General features: G+C 46.2%; 1 protein-coding gene and 1 long non-coding RNA gene across 7 annotated transcripts in view; one reads left to right on the top strand and one right to left on the bottom strand.

The window, feature by feature from the left end:
• The window catches only part of Nipal3 (NIPA like domain containing 3), a 53,098-nt gene extending 45,006 nt beyond the window's left edge, over positions 1-8,092 (top strand). For 4 of the 5 annotated variants that reach the window (XM_020155826.2, XM_074080975.1, XM_074080972.1 and 1 more), the window contains 2 exons: positions 1,258-1,352; positions 5,315-8,092. In XM_020155826.2, coding sequence (XP_020011415.1) covers positions 1,258-1,352; positions 5,315-5,514 — 295 coding nt within the window. In that variant the 3' untranslated portion in view covers positions 5,515-8,092. Of the gene's footprint in view, positions 1-1,257; positions 1,353-2,441; positions 2,474-5,314 lie in introns of all 5 variants that reach the window. The other variant, XM_074080974.1, reaches the window with a different exon arrangement.
• Positions 111-18,569, bottom strand: part of LOC141425009 (uncharacterized) — a 20,532-nt gene continuing 2,073 nt past the window's right edge. Inside the window, exons 2-3 of one of the 2 annotated variants that reach the window (XR_012450055.1) lie at positions 4,314-15,339; positions 111-1,681 (exon numbers count right to left, since the gene is read on the bottom strand). This is a non-coding gene — a long non-coding RNA (uncharacterized lncRNA). The remainder of the gene's footprint in view (positions 1,682-4,313; positions 15,340-18,569) is intronic. The other variant, XR_012450054.1, reaches the window with a different exon arrangement.

Genomic DNA, 18,569 nt, shown 5'->3' with positions numbered 1-18,569 from the left:
TTGGAAGTGACCTAAATGCCCAGGAGCAGAACACAGGAAAAAGTAGTGTGGGCTAGGTGTCACAAAGTGCCATGATGCCATTTTAAAAAAATGAGGCCAGCCTGTAGGTGCTGTCTTAGAACAGTGCCTAGGGTACATTAAGTGAAAAAAAGCAGCAAATATTTTTTTAAAGTGTGGCTTGCCCTCTGATTCAGCAATTGCACTTCTAAATTTTTACTCAAAAAATATGAGTTTATGCATTGACAAAATGACTCATGCCTAAGTGTCTGTAGTAGCTTTATTCATCATAGGCCCAAATTCCAAACACCCTAAATGTCTGTCGATAGGAAGAGTGGAAAAAAAAAAAAGCATAGAATAGTCATTCAATGGATTCTGGATAGCAATTAAAACTAATGAACCACTTAGGGCCAGCCTTGGCTGCGTCTTGAGTTCTAGACCAGCCTGAGCTATATGGCAAGGCCCTGTTTCAGAAAAACAAAACATTTAAAAAAAACAAAAACAAGAAACGAACTACTGATACATTTAATAAAGTAGATGACTCTTAAAAACATTTGATCAGATATACAGGTATACACAGTGTGAGGTTTAACTCGCAAGAATTTGAGAACAGGTGAGTCTAATCCAAAAGTCAGGCAGTGTTACCTCTGGGCAGCTCGGGATGAATCGAACAGGCTCAGAAAATCTTGACCCAGAGGTGATTACAAAAGTGTCTACACAAGTGGAATCCAGCTAACCACATGGATTGAGTCTGTGCACTCTCCTACATGTGATTCATACCTCAGCTTTTAGAAACTATACTTATTTACACAAGCTATAAGGAAAAGAAAAAAAACACTCCAAAAGAGTATACCTGGGGGAGTAGAACTGGAGGGTATAGGAACCTTCTAATGGGTATTAAATTTTACTTGTATATACTTCCTCCGTGACTGAATTTAAGCCAGAAGGAATTTTTTAATTTAAATAAATATTTTTCAAGTCAAGGTTCTGAGAACACTGGCTGAGTAGAAGTGGAGGAACCCTGACAGTCTCGCCCAAGAGAGTCAAATTTATTCTGATTACAGCCTATGGGAAGTGCAGAGTGCGTGGGGCCTGTTATTATTCCACTAGTGTCTGCTACCAGCTCACCATGGGCCCTACAGTGTCTCTTCCTCCACAGCCTCCCTTTTACCTGTCCTTCCCTTCTGTGATGGAAAGAATCCCTGCCCCTCCCTCGCGGCCTTCTTTCTCTTCCTCCCTTATCTCGCTTCCTTCCCTCAGGTGCCTCATCGCCTTCTTGGGCGTCTTCTTGATCACACGTAACAGGAAGAAGGCTATTCCATTTGAGCCCTATATTTCCATGGACGCCATGCCAGGTAACGTTAAAGCCGCATGTGCCCAGCTGGCCAGCCATCCATATAAAATGACTGCTACTTCCCGTGGAAAAGAGCCAGCGGTGGGCATGGTGTGGGCAAGGGGTGCTGTGCTGCTGTGGTGTGACGTTCTCTCACTGTCCTTTGTTGTTGTGTATTAATCTCGTGCAAAAGAGGAAGCATGGTTGAGGCACCTCGGTTGGCTTTGAGCACTGCTTGCCGGCTCCCAGGTCTGTCTCAGGATCTTTTTGAGAAAATCCTGTAATTGTCATCTTGCAAGCATCAGGCCAAATGGAAAAGTCCATTCATCAGGCAGAGGTGGAGTCATAAGACTGGGAGGGAAAGCAGAGTGCATGAAATTCAAACTTGATACTATCCTCACTCCCTAACTCCACAAGGGTGGATTGTTCTCATTTTTCCAGGGGACAGAGGGCTTATGCTAAGAAGCACCAACTCAAATGCCTGTGAATCAGCCTAATATCACCCAGCAGCAAAGTCAGAGAGTGCCTGGCTAGCCTGAGGGGACTCAGGCTAGGGAAGGTGTGACCAGGTCTACACCGCACAAGTTGTCAGTAACCACTAGCTTGCCCACTTTAACTAAAAATTCGTCTTTGTTTTAAATATGTAAGGTGGAACCCTCTCCAAAACACAGTCACACATTCATTCTTCACTACTATAATCTACTGTACAAAACAGAAGCACACGGTGGCACAGAGCGCTGCTCAGTCAAGGGCAGTTCGTGGCTGTAAGGCCATGATGCAAGTATGTTCTCAGAGCTCACCGAAGTGCTCGCTTATCAAATGACCCCGATAAAAGTAGTTTATTGTCCCCTTTTCATAGTAGTTCCTCATCTTGTGCCATTAAATTGTTGTCTGTCATTCTTGCTGTCACCAGCTTGCCTGAGTGTAGCAACTCCATGTCAATTTTTTCATTTGACCCAACTCACCCATTCTATGGATAAGCCCACAATGAATGAGGTTTGTCCCTGGAGCTGAGGGCTTGGGCTGTAGCGCATGGACGTGGAAAAATCAAATCGGCTGCTCAGATGCCTTTTTTGCTTACTTCCTTGTTTCTCGGCTGTGTTCCGGATAGATGAGGGCGCTGGATAGCTGAATTCCAGATAGGTGAGGTGTCAACTCTGTGTGTATGTGTATGTGCGTCTGTGTGTTTCTAAACTGTGTGTGTAACTATACAAATACTTGTGTACACACATATACAGGCATGTTTTCTGGTGGAAAATAGAAGGTAACCTCAGGTAATCTTAGCTCTCATCATCTGTGGCCTGTTTGTGGCTGTGGCTCTTGGCTTTCTCTTTGTACCTTGTGACCAGTGGGAAATCAGGTGGTGAAGACTAGACACCCAACTCACTGGAGGTAGAAAGCAGGACGTGTTCTGTACTGCAAAGAGTGTGGGCTTGGAGTTCAAATCCCAGCTCTGCCACCTGTCTGTTTTGCCTCCCAAGACACATTCCTAAGTCTCATCCTAAATTGGGATTCCTTCTTTTAGTGTCATATGTGAAGGCCCCTTGCACTGTTTCTGGAACGTGATAGATGCCTGGTTAAATTTGATATCACTTCCCTTTTACTTTAAAAAGATTTGGAACATTTCAAACACTCATTTGACCTGGTGCCAGATGGCACATGCAGAATAAAACTGCTGGCCTCTCTGAGCTTAGACACAGCACTTTCCAGTCACTTGGTTTCCCTGGTCACAGGAGGATTGCATTGGTATCACAATGGTATCACAGCAGACCAGTAGCTGCAATTCATGACATGTCGTAATTCAGAGACGTTTAAGGCTCGAGCCCCTGAAGCCTTCTTAAACACGAGAGAGAAAAAAGCAGCCCCTGGCCTTCGGGAGACATTGGCTCTCAGCTGGCTCTGCTGTTCTTCAGCTGAACAAAAACCATTTCCCAGAGCACCAGTGGCAGACAAGGCCACCCTGACCATGATGGGTCACCACACAAACAGGACCACCCCATTGTCATGTGTGAATGTCATCTGGGCCACAGGACAGGAGCAGCCACCCTGGTCCTGGCTCATATGGTGAGACTGCTTCTTTACCAGCCCCAGCTTGAGCTCCATTGAGTCTTTTGGTGGTGGTGGTGGTGGTGGTGTTGGGACTAGGCTTTGAACTGCAGGCTTTGCACTTGCAAAGCAGGTGTCCTACCACTAGAGCCGCACCTCCAGTCCATTTTTCTCTGGTTATTTTGGGTCTAGTGAAGTATTTGCCCAGGCTGACCTCAAACCACTATCCTCCTGATCTCAGCCTCCCAAGTAGCTAGGATTACAGGTGTGAACCACTGCACCTGGGTCCATCCAGTCTTCTAGAAAAGAATTATTAAGAGCCCAGGTACAGAAGAATCCCTATTTCCTGACAGCATTAAATCCAAAACAAAGCCTTGCTCCCTTGAGCCCTCCCCCAGATCACATACCCAAGTGCAAATCGCATCTTAAGTCCTCCTAATAGACCACACTTACTACCCTGGGATTTTTCATGGTGTGCATCTCACTGCAGTGAGCCAGTCAGTAGATTCTAGTGTGTTCCTGGTGGTGATTGTCTGGAGGGTGTTGATGAAATTGAGACGCTAAACAGCACTTGGTAAGCCATCTCTCCCTGGGTATCTGATACCTCTCATCTCCCCTGACCCACCTCAAAATCCCAACAGTAGACTAAACTTCCCCTTGAAATGGCCATCAGCTTAGTGTTTTGCCATTTGCAGGCAAGGGGCCTTTCCCCTGGGGCCACTTGCAGAGTGCATGAGAGCACAGGCTCTGGTATTGTCCCATCTGTCTCTCTCATTACCTGTGTAACCTTGGGCAGGCTACTTCACCTCTCTGAATCTCTGGGACTTTTTGGTTTTGTTTTGGTGGTGCTGGGGATGGAACCCAGGGCCATATGCATGCTAAGCAAGTGCTCCCTCACTGAGCCACACCCCCAGCCCTTCTGAATGTTTTTTCTTACCCAGTAAATTAGGCCTGTTTGGAGGTTGAGTGCAGATGTTCAGGGAGGCCACCAGCATTGCAGTTAAGACTGTGGGCTTCTGAATTTAAAGCCCCTGAGGTTGAGCTCCCGCTACTTGATGGCTGGGTGATCTCAGTCACTTTACCCTCCCTGCTTCATTGTCCTCCACAGTGGTCACAAGACTCAAATGAGATAAAACCGTGTAGAATAGCGCCTGCCACCACCGACACTCGGTTCACCTCAGTGTTGCCGTTACTGCTGCTGCTGGTGCTATTAGTGTATACAGTGCTCAGCCCAGTGCCAAGAGCTCATCAAGCAGTCAGATGCCAGCTGTTGTGGTCATTTACAGTCACAGGAGACACCTTGCCCTCAATTTCTTCTGTCATGGCCTGGGGACAGGAGAATGTGGAGCGTCTTTATTCCCAGACAGAGAAAGAGCTGGCTCAAAAGTAACCAGGTCTCCCTCACCTGGAGGAATTGTAGGACAAGGAAGTAACAATGAAGGCCTTTGCCCGCAAATGTAAGTCATAATCCAACAGCAGTGTGCCCAGAAGTAATGAGCAACATGGTGTCCCACCCTGCACGTGGACCGGGGATGGTCATGTTAAAGGTTAAACCCTCCCTCTGAGCGTTAGAATGTGTCCATCACCAGCAGGTGTCTGTGATGCCAGAGTTGCTCTCTGTTGGCATCTACCACATCCAAAACACAGTGCTTCTTCCACTCCCTCCTTACCCATGTTCACACAGCCCATTTCATTCTGGGTTAACTGGTGGGTCCTCCTGATGGTGGCTGGTCTGTGTGCATATTTCCTGAGGATGCCTCCTTGTTGCTTAGCAACTATATTTCTAGTGTGTATTTATGAGTGTTTTCTTTTCGAAAAGCACCTAGGAAGTGCATGTGATCAGCCCCCAACTCTGATTGGTGTGTGGCAGGGTAGAGGAACGTGCAGCCGTTTGACCCTCTTACCAGGTGATGACTGAGTAAATGGATTTCATTGCAGGTCTGCAAAGCATGCACGACAAGGGGATGACAGTCCAGCCTGACCTCAAAGCTTCTTTTTCCTATGGGGCCCTGGAAAGCAATGACAACATTTCTGAGAGCTATGCTCCTGCCACCCTGCCGGTCATGCAGGAAGAACACGGTTCCAGAAGCAGCCCTGGGGTTCCCTACCGAGTCCTGGAACATACCAAGAAGGAATGAGCAGCCGTGCACCCAACTCACCTTCCCTGATTTATAACTGGGGTGATTCCACCCTTCATTCTACAACCTGCCTTTCAGTTCTGACATTTTTACACTGAGAACTCTGTGGAAGGGGATCCTGGGAAATCTTTGTCTCTGGCAGGATATGTGACCTTGGTCTTGGAAATTTCACACGGGGAAGGGGAGAGGGCATGAAAGCAGTATTCCAGGTGGGAATGTGGAATTCAGCCTCAGCCTGTTTGAGCCCAGCAGGGTTTGAAGTCTTTTTACCTCCTCAGTCATGGTCACAGGGCCTCACCAGGCAATGACCAAAGGTTGCCACATTCTTCAGAGCAAAGGCAAGATGGAGATTCTGTTCTTCCTCAGAAGGCTGGAGACCTCCAAAGCTGGCCTTCCTCTGCCTCACATGCACGCCTGTCTCTACCTATTTCATCTATGATTCTGAATTCTTGACAATATCCGTGTCCCCTTTCATGTGGCATAGTGGGCCGACCCTGAGTGGAACAGGCAGTCACTTGCACCTGGGAGTATCCGTCTACCCTCCCAGGGAGGACACACTGGTGTGTTTATATTAGACCTACTCAGAAAATGAATTTGATTTGGTCCTGTGAGAACTACTTGATTGCCTCCCACCAAAGGAAGTTAGGAGAAGACAGGGAAAAATAACAGGGCTGGGGGAAGAGAGTGATGCTTCAGCCCAGACAGGAAGCAAAATCCCTCTTAATCTTCCTGTGCATTTGTGCAAAGGATCAGAAGCTCCGGCTTCTTCTCCTGCACACCAGCGCCCTCTGAGATGCATTGGTGGGTGCTTGCTTCAGAGTCAGCCCTCCCCTGCCCACCTCCACTCTGTTTTCTCCTTTACAGACCCACAAATCAAGCTTGAGTTGTCAGTTTACTTCCCTGGAGTCAGCCGAGTCTTTCGGGTCATTGGCCCCAGCACTGTAGGCTGAGCGTGCATTCTCACACACGGGGACCACCACTTTCTTTCTGACTGCTCGCATCTGTCTCCCCCTGGACTATATGCTTTGAGGGGTGGCAGGTAACATTTGCAAAGTGTAATAAGCATAAGGATTCCCTAGGAATTTATTGAAAATGCAGAGTCCTCACTCCAACTGCCGAGACGTGGTTCCGGGGGCCAGGGGTGAGGCCTGAGTGTGCATTCTTTACTGATACCATGAGGGATTCCTGCCGCTGAAGTCCCCAGGGACCCGCATCCCCTTGCAGGAACATTAGAATCCCTGGTCCCATGTCCTCTCCGGGTTCTCGCTGCAGGTTGAATAGCCTCAGAGGGTCTGTGGCATTTCTCCACCCAGCAAGTACTACTGAGAACCGCACTCACTGCTTCCCTAGGCGGCCTGTAGCTAATAGGCAAGCCGACAGTGTTAATAGGCCAGTGTTGATCGATCACTTACCTTCATAGATTGTGCTTAGTACTGACTCAGCACCCGACTTTGAACTCTACCATCTGCTGCCTGTGATAACCAGGCAGTAATTTTGGCATCACAGGTGCTCCCTACCCTTTCCTTCCCTTTGTTGCTGTGGGCTGTGTAGCCAGGGCCAACCTCTCTGCTGAGCCGAGGGGGTAACTGCTCTGTGATTTCAGGTGTGCTGTAGGTCAAGGGGACCGTGGCCCCCAGGAACTGCCCCTTGGGCCGGAGCAGCTCCACAGCCTTCAGGTTGGGGACAGAGGTGTCTGTCAACCTGCAAAGCTGAGCTGCAAGAGGGCTGAGAAGCTGTGTGACGGGTTCCTGATTGGAGGCCGTGGGCCGCCAGGCACTCATGCATCAGGACAGCTGGTCAGAGCCAGACCCTTGGGTTGTGAGTCTGTCTTGGGTTCACTACTCCCAGGATTTGTCCCCAGGTGGATGTGGACCATCCACTCATGACAACCCAACACTGCTGTTAGGATGGGGAAGGGGCACATTGCCTTCCACCCTCAGCCCTGACTCTCCTCCCTCCTGCTCTGGCACCCTGAGCCCTGTTGAAGACTCCAAGTGACATTAAAGGGAGTGCCTGCAACTCCCTCCCTACAACCAAGCATCTACAGCAGGGTCCCCAAACTTGGGTTAGATGTCAGTTCTCTGGTCTTTGGTCTTTCCCTCTGCCCCAGTTCTGTAAGCGGGGATTCTGGGTTCCCGGGTTAGACGTCAGGACAAGTGTTTTGCAGATGGTGCCATGGAAGATGGCAGCTGCTCCCCCACCTCAGTCCTGGGAAGCTGCAGGACTCTTCACTTTAAGCCTCGGGTTATGGGAGATGCAATATGGAGGCCTGGTGTCACCATTGCTTTTTTCATGCGGATGGGCACAAGACATCCATCCTGTGTACATTGGGGCCCGCCATGCAGCCTTGTGAACTCCAAATCTGGTCCAACACTGCTGACAGGCAGAAGTGGCTCATGTGTCCCTCTGAGAAACTGTACACAAAGTCACTTTAGAGTATATTCTATGTAGATGCTTATATTTTGTGAACTTCATGGCTAATACGGCATGCCTTGTTTTTCGGAAAACGTGTGTACTGTGTGTAGCAGGTGCAAATAACATTGCGAAGTGGTGTTTAATTAAATGACATTCAAGCATACTCACTGAGTTCGAGTCCTGTGTTTGGCTACCCTTTTCTACGGTTATCTAGAGCAGCACTGCCTAATAGACCCTTCTGTGGTGATGAAGATATCCTGCGCTGGTGCCCTCCACCCGTGGTAGCCACTATCCGCACGTGGCTGTCAGGCACTTTCATTTCAATTTCATTTTCATTAATTTCAATTTTGAATGTCCACACATAGCTGGTGGCCATTGGGGTTAACTATCCAGATCTGAGATGCCCATGATTCAGCTGAGACTGAGTTGAACACTTTTGAGAGCAGAAACTGCTAATTAGCTGTGTAGCATAGGGCAAGTTACTTCGCTTTTCTGTGCCTTGCCTATAAACAGGAAGAATAGCAACTACTTAAGGGTTATAACAAAGATCAGATGAGTTAATAGATGTAAAGTCTTGGGACTGTGGCCAGCATCCCATCAGGACATTGCACTATATTGAAGCAATGTTCCCCTCTTCATTTAAAATGCATTCATTTTTAAATTATAAGAATGAACGCTGTGACTTTTCTTAATTAAGCAATTCTGTGCACCGTCTATCCTGGGTTCCCATTACAAAGGCAGGAGGTATTGTACCTGTGTGATTATACCACACACACACACAGATACTCATACACTTACTAAACGCTGCATGCCAAGTTAAGACTTCACTTGCATCTCATTTCTCCTCTACAGTTACCGAGGTAAGTTTTAATCATATCCCCATTTCACAGATGAAGAAACTGAGACTTGGCCCTTGCATGGTGGTGCATGCCTGTAAGCCCAGCACTTGGAGGCTAAGGCAAGGGGATTGAGAGTTCAAAGCCAGCCTGAGCAGTGATCTCAAAGCATTTTAAAAAGGGCGGAGATGTAGCTCAATGGTAGAGCATTCCAAAGCATTCATGAGGCCCTGGGTTCCATCCCCAGCACCACAGACAGAGGGAGGAGAAATGAGAGGAAGAGGGACAGAGAGAGAGGGATGGGGGGGCAGAGAGAGAGAGAGAAAGAGATTATTCCGTTACTTAATTTTTATGAGTTTTTCCTTTTGGTTTCCTGAAACAGTAAAAATTTTAGAGATTGACAGAATACTACTCTTTGCAGTTAAACTTGTTCTGTTTAATATGTTTCTTTTTTATTTTGTTTGTTTGTTTGTTGTGAAACTGGGATTCAAACCCGGGGCCTCCAGCTACTCCACTAGCCCCTTTTTTTTGAAGAGTTTTTTCAAGATAGGATCTTGAGAACTATTTGCCGGGTTGGCTTCAAATCTCCATCCTCCTGATCTCTGCCTCCTGAGTAGCTAGGATTACAGGCATGAGCCACCAGTGCCCAGCTTTTTTATTTGTTTTGCTACAAAATAAATTTAGCTTTCTTTGTCTAAACAAAAAGAGAAAAGAGAGAAAACAAAATCCAAGCCCTGTGTAAGAGAAAAGAGTGTCTGGCTCATCCACACCGGTGTTCTGCTGTGGCCTTATTAAATTTCAAAACACAGCAAACAGATTATCAAGGCTATAAATATAAAACCGTGCAGGCTGAGAGACAGATGCACTCATTGTGATGCGGAGAGGTATTCATGGAAGAACAGACTGTCTCAAGCCGAGGGATCACGGGGCAGGGAGAGACCGCCTGGGCCTCCTGACAACTAAGAATGGCAACATGGCTATGTAGACACTTTCATGAGCTCAGTTCTCAGGATTAGTTTTTAATTAAAAACAAGCCCTTGCTTAAGCCCTTCCTCTCCTAGGAAGGCACCTGAAATGCAGCTGTGCAGTTATTCCTGTGCTCTGCGGGACAGCACCCAGCCACACAGGCCTCCAGGGAGAATTAGGAAGCCAGGTAGCCATGCCTTACACTGCTGTGGTTACCAGATGTCTCCTAAGTGTTCCCGTCACAGACGTCTCTTCCTGTGAATGAGACCAAGTGTCTTGGGCATGTTTTCTGTGAATTGTCTACACCCTGCCCTACCTTCAGTGGTCTTCTACTGATTGATTAGGAAGGGTTCTTTGGTATCAATTAACTCTTTGTGATACAAACTGCAAATATCCCCCCCACGGTTCGTCTTTTGATTTGCTTATGGTATTTTTTGTGTTTTATATGTATAATTGAATTGTTTCTGTATAGTTATATATGTAAATATTTTCCATACATAATTAATGTCTTTTTATGGCTTCTGGATTTTTTTTTTTTTTTTTTTTGTGGTACTGGGGCTTGAACTCAGGGCCTACACCTTGAGCCACTCCACCAGCTCTTTTTTTGTGATGGGTTTTTTTTGAGATAGGGTCTCAAGAACTATTTGCCCAGGCTGATTTTGAACCACAATCCTGATCTCTGCGTCCTGAGTAGCTAGGTTTACAGGTGTGAGCCACCGGCGCCTGGCTTTTGTTTTGTTTTGAAGACAAGATCTCACTTTGTATAGCCCAGGCTAGCCTGGAACCTATTATGAAATCCATACTGGCCTCAACTCTCCATCCTGCTGGCTCAGCCTCCTCTTGTTGGGACTATAGGTATGCACCATGCCTGGGGTTGGATTTTGAATCATAGTTCGAAAGGCTTTCCTTACTCCAAGATTGTAAGAGAATTCTCCCCATGTCTTCTAGTTTTCTTACAGTTTTGTTTTAGAGTTTTCCTGGTGGACAGTAAAAGGGGTGGATCCAAGTTTACTTAGTCCAGAGAGCTGGCAGGCTACCCCAGTGCCACCCATGGGATCATCCAACTCTGCCCAAATGAATTGGGTGCCACTCATATAATATCCTAAATGTTTATGGGGGAGGGGTGACTTTGCACTTGGTTCCACTGAACTCTGCCTATTCATTAAGCAGCTTTAAATTATTGAGGCTTTACAATGCATTTTAATATCAGGTAGGGCAAATCTTAGATTATTGTTCTTTGTTTAAACTTGTTATTTTGTCAAATATGGACATTGAAAGGGAGCAAATTCCTAAAAATTTCAGCCATTCATTCTGATTTAAATAAGTGACAGGTTCAAAGAAAGAAAATAGAAACACACTGTAGGTACTTCCAGTACACTGCTGTTGTTTTTTGAAAACCAGAGACTTTGAAATGTGCAATGAGGCTGAGACCCGAATGGGTGCTTGTGTGGTGTGAGGCAGCTGTACAGAGGTCAGGGCCCTGGGTCAGCTCACCTCCAGCTAGATCACCTGCCGCCAACAGCTCGACTTGCTCAGTGGTCCTCTTGGATGAATAAGTTCCTCTCACTTGTCTTTCAGTTGGAACCCCTGTGTCCCAGGCCGCACCAGATCATGACTTTAGCCAATTAATATATTTTATACCCAACTTAATCTACCATGAGCTCCTAATAGCCCTGCAGTATGACATTCCCCCCTCCCCCCATCTTCTGGATTTTGGCCTTGGTTTGGTGCTGGGTCTAAAACCCAAAGCCTCGTGTATGCTGACCACATACTCTACTGTAGCTGAGCCCCTTGGGAAAGATTCAACTGTGCTGTGCACCGTGCAGCATCTCCAGGACTTACCATGACTTGTCTTGCCTGACTTCTGCTCCAATTGCTCCTCCAGTTCACAGTAAGGACAGCTGTCCTCAGTGGTGACTTCCAACTGATTTCTACACCTTCCACCCTGAACCTCTCCCTCCCAAGCATGGCACAGGCCGCAGCAGTGCCTGGAACTGCTTCCTGGGAGTCACAGGCTGTCTAACCTCAGGAGCCCTTCACAAGCAGCCTCTGCATGCCCCTCCCTCCACCCAGAAGCTCAAGCCCCTGAGGTCCCAGCCCTCACTTATCCCACTGTTCCCAGAAAGAGCAAGACCCGTCTCAAAAGAGCGCTCCCAGAACCAGGCACCTCAAGCTGCCACCTTGAAGTTGGGGGGACATTTCAAAGGGTCGCATTTTCCACCTTCAGGATTTTTATTCAGGTTTTCAACAAGCAGCTGATCCCACTCAGGGAGGATGGTGTCTACCCCATACTCTAGCCGACAGCAATGTCAGGGGGAAGCCGGCAGCACTGGAAGCCCGTTCACCTGGCCAAGTGTGTGGCAGTGCCACTGTTCACCAGGCTGTCTGTCCCCTCAGTTGGATGTTGTTGTTTTGTTTTTGTTTGTTTTGTGCTGCATGCCAGGTCTTCAGGCATGCAAGGCAAGCACACTGCCACTGAGCCCCACCTCTAGCCGGATCTCTGTGGTGCCACTACCTGACTGAAGGAAGACCACTTGGCCTGTCACATAATAAGGAAGAGAAGCCCAGGCCAGGACACCAGGAGGTGGCAGAGCACTGTGGCTTAGAGTGTGAGTGCCTGCAGTCACTCCGCTCATGAACCTTGGAAAGGTACCGAACCCCTCTAAGCCTCAGTTTCTCATCTATAAAATTGGGGCCTATATACCACCTCCCTCAAAGGCAGTTGTACAGATGGCCTATAGAACAATGCCAGCCCTGAGCAAATCCTCGATACCATCACCTACTCATTGTTTTTCTTTAAGCCAGGGAGCAGTGTAAGGAGAGACGGGAGGCAAGAGGCAGAAGTTAAAGAGCGCTTTAACTTCGCTTCCTGCATTTCATTTGGTCTCGAGGCTACGCTTTGGTTAGTACAGGGAGAGAAGGGGATTTTTACCCCAAGGACATGGAAGATCTGGCAGGAGGAACATGTTCTCCCTAACACCAGGATCCTGTGTCGGCCTCATAAACCACCTGAGGTCTGGAGAGATGGGCAGGGATGGGGTGGGAAGGAAGCAATATAGATTGGTAAAACTTCTTTTAATCTTTTGGAACAGGGTCTCACCATGTAGCCCAGGCTGGTCTCAAACTTTTTATCCTCCTGTCTTAGCTTCCCGACTGTTGGGATTATAGTCATGTACCACCATGCCCAGCAGGTAAAAGCATTTGGAAATATACTTCTGAAAAGTATTTGGAAATATGTGTACAATGACATTCTCTTCTAGATATAAAACCACAGTTATCAGAAACTAGCTATTAACACCTAGAGCAGGAATGGAAGGAAATAACCTGAAGTGTATGTTGCTATGTTTTATATATATACTAAGTTGTATATCTAGAAGACAATAAGTAAAATGGATGACTTACTAATTAATGTTAGAAGCACTGGAAAAAGAATTGAAGACAGAGTGCCACCTCATATTCTCATATTAAAATAAATTTGAAGGGAACTAAAGCAATAAGATGAAAAATGGAAATCATCAAAAAAGAAAAGGGAGCCAGTCACCGTGGCTCATGCCTATAATCCCAGCTATTCAGGAGGTACAGATCAGGAGGATCAAGGTTTGAAGCCAGCCCGGGCAAATAGTTACAGAGACCTTATCTTGAAAAACGCTTCACAAAAATAGGGATGGTGGAGTGGCTCCAGGTGTAGGCCCTGAGTTTAAGCCCCAGTACTGAAAAAAAAAAAAAAAGAAAAAGAAAAGAAAGAAAATGAAGACTGCTATTCATTAGATGTAGGCAATTGAAGAGATCACACAAGAGTTCAATACACTTAGACATGAACAAAACCCACAAAGTGTCCACATATCAAAAAACTCTAAAGGAAAATCACAAAAAGAAAAAAAATTCAACAGACACAATACAGAGTTACTATTTACAGTGTGTCAGGTATTGCTATAATCAATTAAGCAAGGCCAGTAGCTCAATAGGTGAACAGACAGTGAACGTAGCAGTTTCCATATGAAGTGCACAGAGAAAAGCTTATCCACATGGGATCAAGATGCCACGGTTGACCGGGCACTGGTGCTCACATCTATAATTCTAGCTACTCAGGAGTCAGAAATCAGGAGGATCAAGGTTTGAAGTCAGTCCAGGCAGATGACCTATAAAACCCATCACAAAAAAGGGCTGGCGGAGTGGCTCAAGTGGTAAAGCACCTGCTTAGCAAGTGTGAGGCCCTAAGTTCAAACGCCTGCACTGCCAAAAAAAGAAAAAGAAAGGAAAGAGTGTTTAAATATTCAAGCCCTTAAGCCTAGTAACTTCTCCTGGGAACCAATGCTAAAGAAACAAACCCAAATGCATTAATATACCTATTATTATACTTAATCATTATGCTTATTATTATGCTAATACTCATGTAAAAAGTCATTCATTGTACGGCTAATTATAGAAATTTTGAAGGAAACCCTGATTCTAAAAATGAGTGGATAGACAAATAGTGGAATATGCAAGACAATAATATATCATCATTAAAAACATTTAGAATAGTCTTTTAAGCACAGAAAGCACTCAGGGATAGATGGACAGATGGACGATCCAATCCAAACTGAGCGATTCCAATGACTAATCTAGAAATCTCCCAAAACATTGACCAGTGGCTCTCTCTGGATTGTGGAATTATAACGGATTTCAATTTCCTTATTCATTCTCTTGTTTTCAAATGATCTATAAGGCCAAGTCCAATTTTATCATGAGAAAACCTAAAATGCCAAACGTCTACATCAGTCATCTCCAACCACTGTTGAATGTGATAGATTTTGTTGAGGCCATCTGCTGGGGAATGACTGACCAGCCAAGAGGAGGACACGCAAGAAGGTGTCACCATGGAGGCAGGCTTTTTTGTTGATTTATATGTTTGTTTGTTTATTTGTTGTGGTGCTGGGGATCAAACCCAGGGCCATAAGCACGCCAGGCAATACTACCACTGAGCTCCACTCCCAGCCAAGGCAGGCTAATGGAAGGCTCCTCGGGACAAGGGATCACCTGTGAGATCCATAGGACATCTAGAGTGTGACAGATCACGGATTTAAACACCCAAGTGCACGTAATGGGAGAGAGACAGACAGAAAGGCTGACCCATGGGGTTAACGCAGGCTGGCTTGCACCTTCTACCCTCCACCTTCTCTCTTGAGAGGTGATGGCTGTCACAGTCAGCAGCACCTGTTTTCTCCCTCCTTTGCTCTCCTCTACAAGAGCTGGGGCTTACAGCAGTGAACAGACCTGTAAAACTGACATTCTAATTGGGGACTTAGGCATTAAGACAGAAATTGTGTAATTATTCTCTTAAGTACAATTGTGATGGATGCTAGGAAGAGGTAGTACAGAGAGTTCTCAGTTTGGATTATGTCTGGCTGCAACAGACACCTAACAAGATACAAGAATATTTCTCTCCCAGGTAAAGACAGTCTAGGTGTAGTCAGCCCAGGGCTGTTATGACAGCTCTGATGTCACAAGGGATCTAGGCTCATCCTTTTGGTCCAACATCCATCCCAACATACAGCTGCCATCTTCAAGGTTACTTCCTGATCCACAATTGCTGCCAGAGCTCCAACTATCATGTTCATATTGCAGGCTAGAAAAAAGAGGAACAGCAAAAAGTAAAGGACACCTCTTCTAGTTAAGACACCTTCCCTTTGGGCTGGTGGAGTAGCTCAAGTTGTAAAGCACCTGCCTAGCAAGAGTGAGGACCTGAGTTCAAACCCCAGTACCACCAAAAAGGAAAAAAAAAAAAAAAAAGACACCTTCCCTTTACTCATGTCTCACTGAGAAAAGACAAAATTTACTTGTAAACTGATTATGAACTGTTAATGTTTACTGAGTATCTGTATCTGGCACTTTATAAAACCCTGCAAGGCAACTGTCATCCATTCTATGAAGAGATGAGAAAGGTAAGGCTTAATATGTTTAAATAACTCATTCAAAGGTCACACAACCAGTTGGTGGTGCAGCAACTCCCAAGAGCCCCTGCTCTGTCCATGGCCTCCCAGCAAACTAAAAAATGAAGTGAGAAGAAAGTCCCTCAGACTTGTCACTAGCTATATTAAAGACAGGCCACTGCTGTGGGTTTTTTCCGTTTTCTATGTAAAATGCATTGATGTTACCAATCAATTTAATGAGCTAGGGGAGCTCTGTATAAAAGCAGGAATTGATTTGTGTATGGCGGGGGGAGTTGAAATCAGTGCCTCACACTTGCTAGGCAGATGCTGAACCACTTGATCCACTCCACCAGCTCTTTTTTTGTGTTGCGTATTTTCAAGATAGTATCTCTCCAAGTATTTATCTGGGCTGGCTTCGAACCACAATCCTCCTGATCTCTGCCTCCCAAATAGCTAGGATTACAGGCATGAGTGACCAGTGCCTGGCAAACTTTTTCCTTCCTTCCTCCCTCCCTCCCTGCCTTCCTTCCTTCCTTTCCTTCCTTTCTTTCTTTGTTTGTGTGCGTGTATTTGCTGTACTGGGGTTTGAACTCATAGCCTTGTGCATGCTAGGCATGCACTACCACTTGAGCCACTCCACCAGCAAGGGATTGGTCTGTTAGATTCTGATGCCTAGACCAGCTTCAAGCAAATAGGAGACACATCCCATAAATAAGTGTTGATGTGGTTTTTTGGCCTCAGAAGAGCACTTCCACACAACACCGGCCCCTCACACGCCTTCCAATCAATCCCCCTCCTCAGAAGCAACCGCCAGTCTGATGCATCTAGCCACACATTAGTTTTGCTCCATGAACTTCACAGAAGTGGAACATTCACCTGTACTCTTTGCTGGATAGATGATTTGGGGGGGGCGGGTACTGGGTTCTGAACTCAGAGCTTTGCACTTAGGCAGGCATTCTTCCACTTAAGCCACACCTCTAGTCCTTTTTGCTTTAGTTTATTTTTCAGATAAGGTCTTGCGCTTTTGCCTGGGGCTGGTGATTCTCCTACTTCTACCTCCCACCTAGCAAGGATTACAGGCATGGACCACCATACCCTGCCTAGATGATTCTTTTTCTCAACAAATCTTTTTTGAGACTTATCCTTGATGCTCTGTGTATCAGTAATTCATTTTTTAATACATTTTTATTAGGATATATTCATTATACAAGGGGGAATTCATAGTGACAATTCCAATTAGACTTATATTGTACATTCTTTATTTTGCCCCATCATCTCCCCACCGCAACCAGAAATTTGTTCTTAATTGTGGTTTAGTCTTCCACTGTTTGGACATGCCATTGTTTATCATTCTTCAGTTGGTGGATTTTGGGGCTATTTCCAACTTGGGGCTATTATGGCTAAAGATGTTAAGAGCACTATTGTACAAGCCTCTTTTTTGGTGGACACTTGCCTATATTTCTCTTGAGTCTGTACCTGGCAGTAGAATTTCTAGGTCATAGGTTAAGTGTAACCAGCCCTATCCCTGTATATTCCACATTAGCACACGAATGTGAGCTGGAAATCATTTGCCACTTGTATTACTTCCATTGCGCAAACCTAATACAAACCTAAGGAGGTTTCAGAGTAGTGACTGCCAAATCTACACAAATGAGAAATACGAAAATCTGAAACAAAATCCCATCTGCAAATTTTCCTGCAAGGCAAGAGCTGCGCTCCTCAGGTTCCCTGGCATCAACTGACGGGTTCTTCTTGAGTTTTCCAGGACAGCAAATTGCTTATCAGCCTTGGCACCGGTTTCAATGGGCAGAGCCACAGGGGATCACTTTCTCTCTCTCTCTCCTCTCTGCCTGTAAGTCAAACCTCACAGTGATGATGAGAAGGAGGGAATGTTGGAAACGTGAAACTGTGTCATACTCATTCACAACAAGCACTCCTCATCACGCCTATCCCCATTCTGGACACAACGGGAAAGAGGAAGGATGTGGAAGATTCCATTCCTGTTCTCTGGTTCTTGAGTTGCTTGCAGTCTAGCTGATAGGGACGAGGCAGTAACTCTGCCTTTGCCCACCATGTCAAGACTGGTACTCTGGCTTTTGCCCTTTGCCCTCTTCTGCCAGCTCTCCCTAACTCATCCCCTGTAAGCCCACGCTTCCCTTCCGCCTCATTCTGCCTGTTCTGGACTTCGCCCCAACTCCCTTCTCCTGCTGATAATTTGCATATATCCCATCAGGAATGTTGTGAGCTTGGCCTGAATCCTACTCTTTCTCCCCATTTCTACCTTCCTGGCCCTTGTCTAAGCCACATGCATCTCTCATCTGCATTACCATCTCACCTCTTCCAAACCAGTGTCCTCAGCATTTTGCTGTCACCTGCTCTTTATTCATTTCCCTCTCTTCTGGTAACAGAAACTTGAATTTCTTTTGGTGACTGTGACACCAGGTTCCAGCAGATGGTAGGTAACATCACCCCAAGGCTGGAGGTGGGGGGAGGGGCAGCAATGTCACCTCCTGGGCAGAGGAGGGAGAATTTACCAGAGCCAGGAGAGGGGATCTGCAGAAAGGAGGTCACTTGATAGAAGTGTCCATAATTATCAACTTTTGTTGACAATTGTTAACTTTTGTTTACAATTATGGCTTGATTACATTAGCCAATCCACAGCCACCCAAAATGGAAGGAGTTAAGGGAATGATGCCCTTCTTCTTCCTCCGACCCCGCATCTCCTTCCAGTGTCCTCCACTGAATGAATCCAACTGTGCTCCAGAGGTCAAGGGACCTGTGGGAGCAGTGCATGCAGGTTGGTCTCTCAAAGCACAAATAGGAAGGAAAGGGCAGAGAGTAGATGTGGACAGACCATCAGAAAATCTCTAGCATGGGAAACCACATTCTCAGTTCATGAGGGTGAACATGCAACCTGGGCCTGCAC

This window comes from Castor canadensis, chromosome 7, assembly GCF_047511655.1.
Source record: "Castor canadensis chromosome 7, mCasCan1.hap1v2, whole genome shotgun sequence".
NCBI lineage: Eukaryota > Metazoa > Chordata > Mammalia > Rodentia > Castoridae > Castor > Castor canadensis.
Note: the sequence above shows the minus strand (reverse complement) of the source record. Positions and strands in the feature narration are given on the sequence as shown.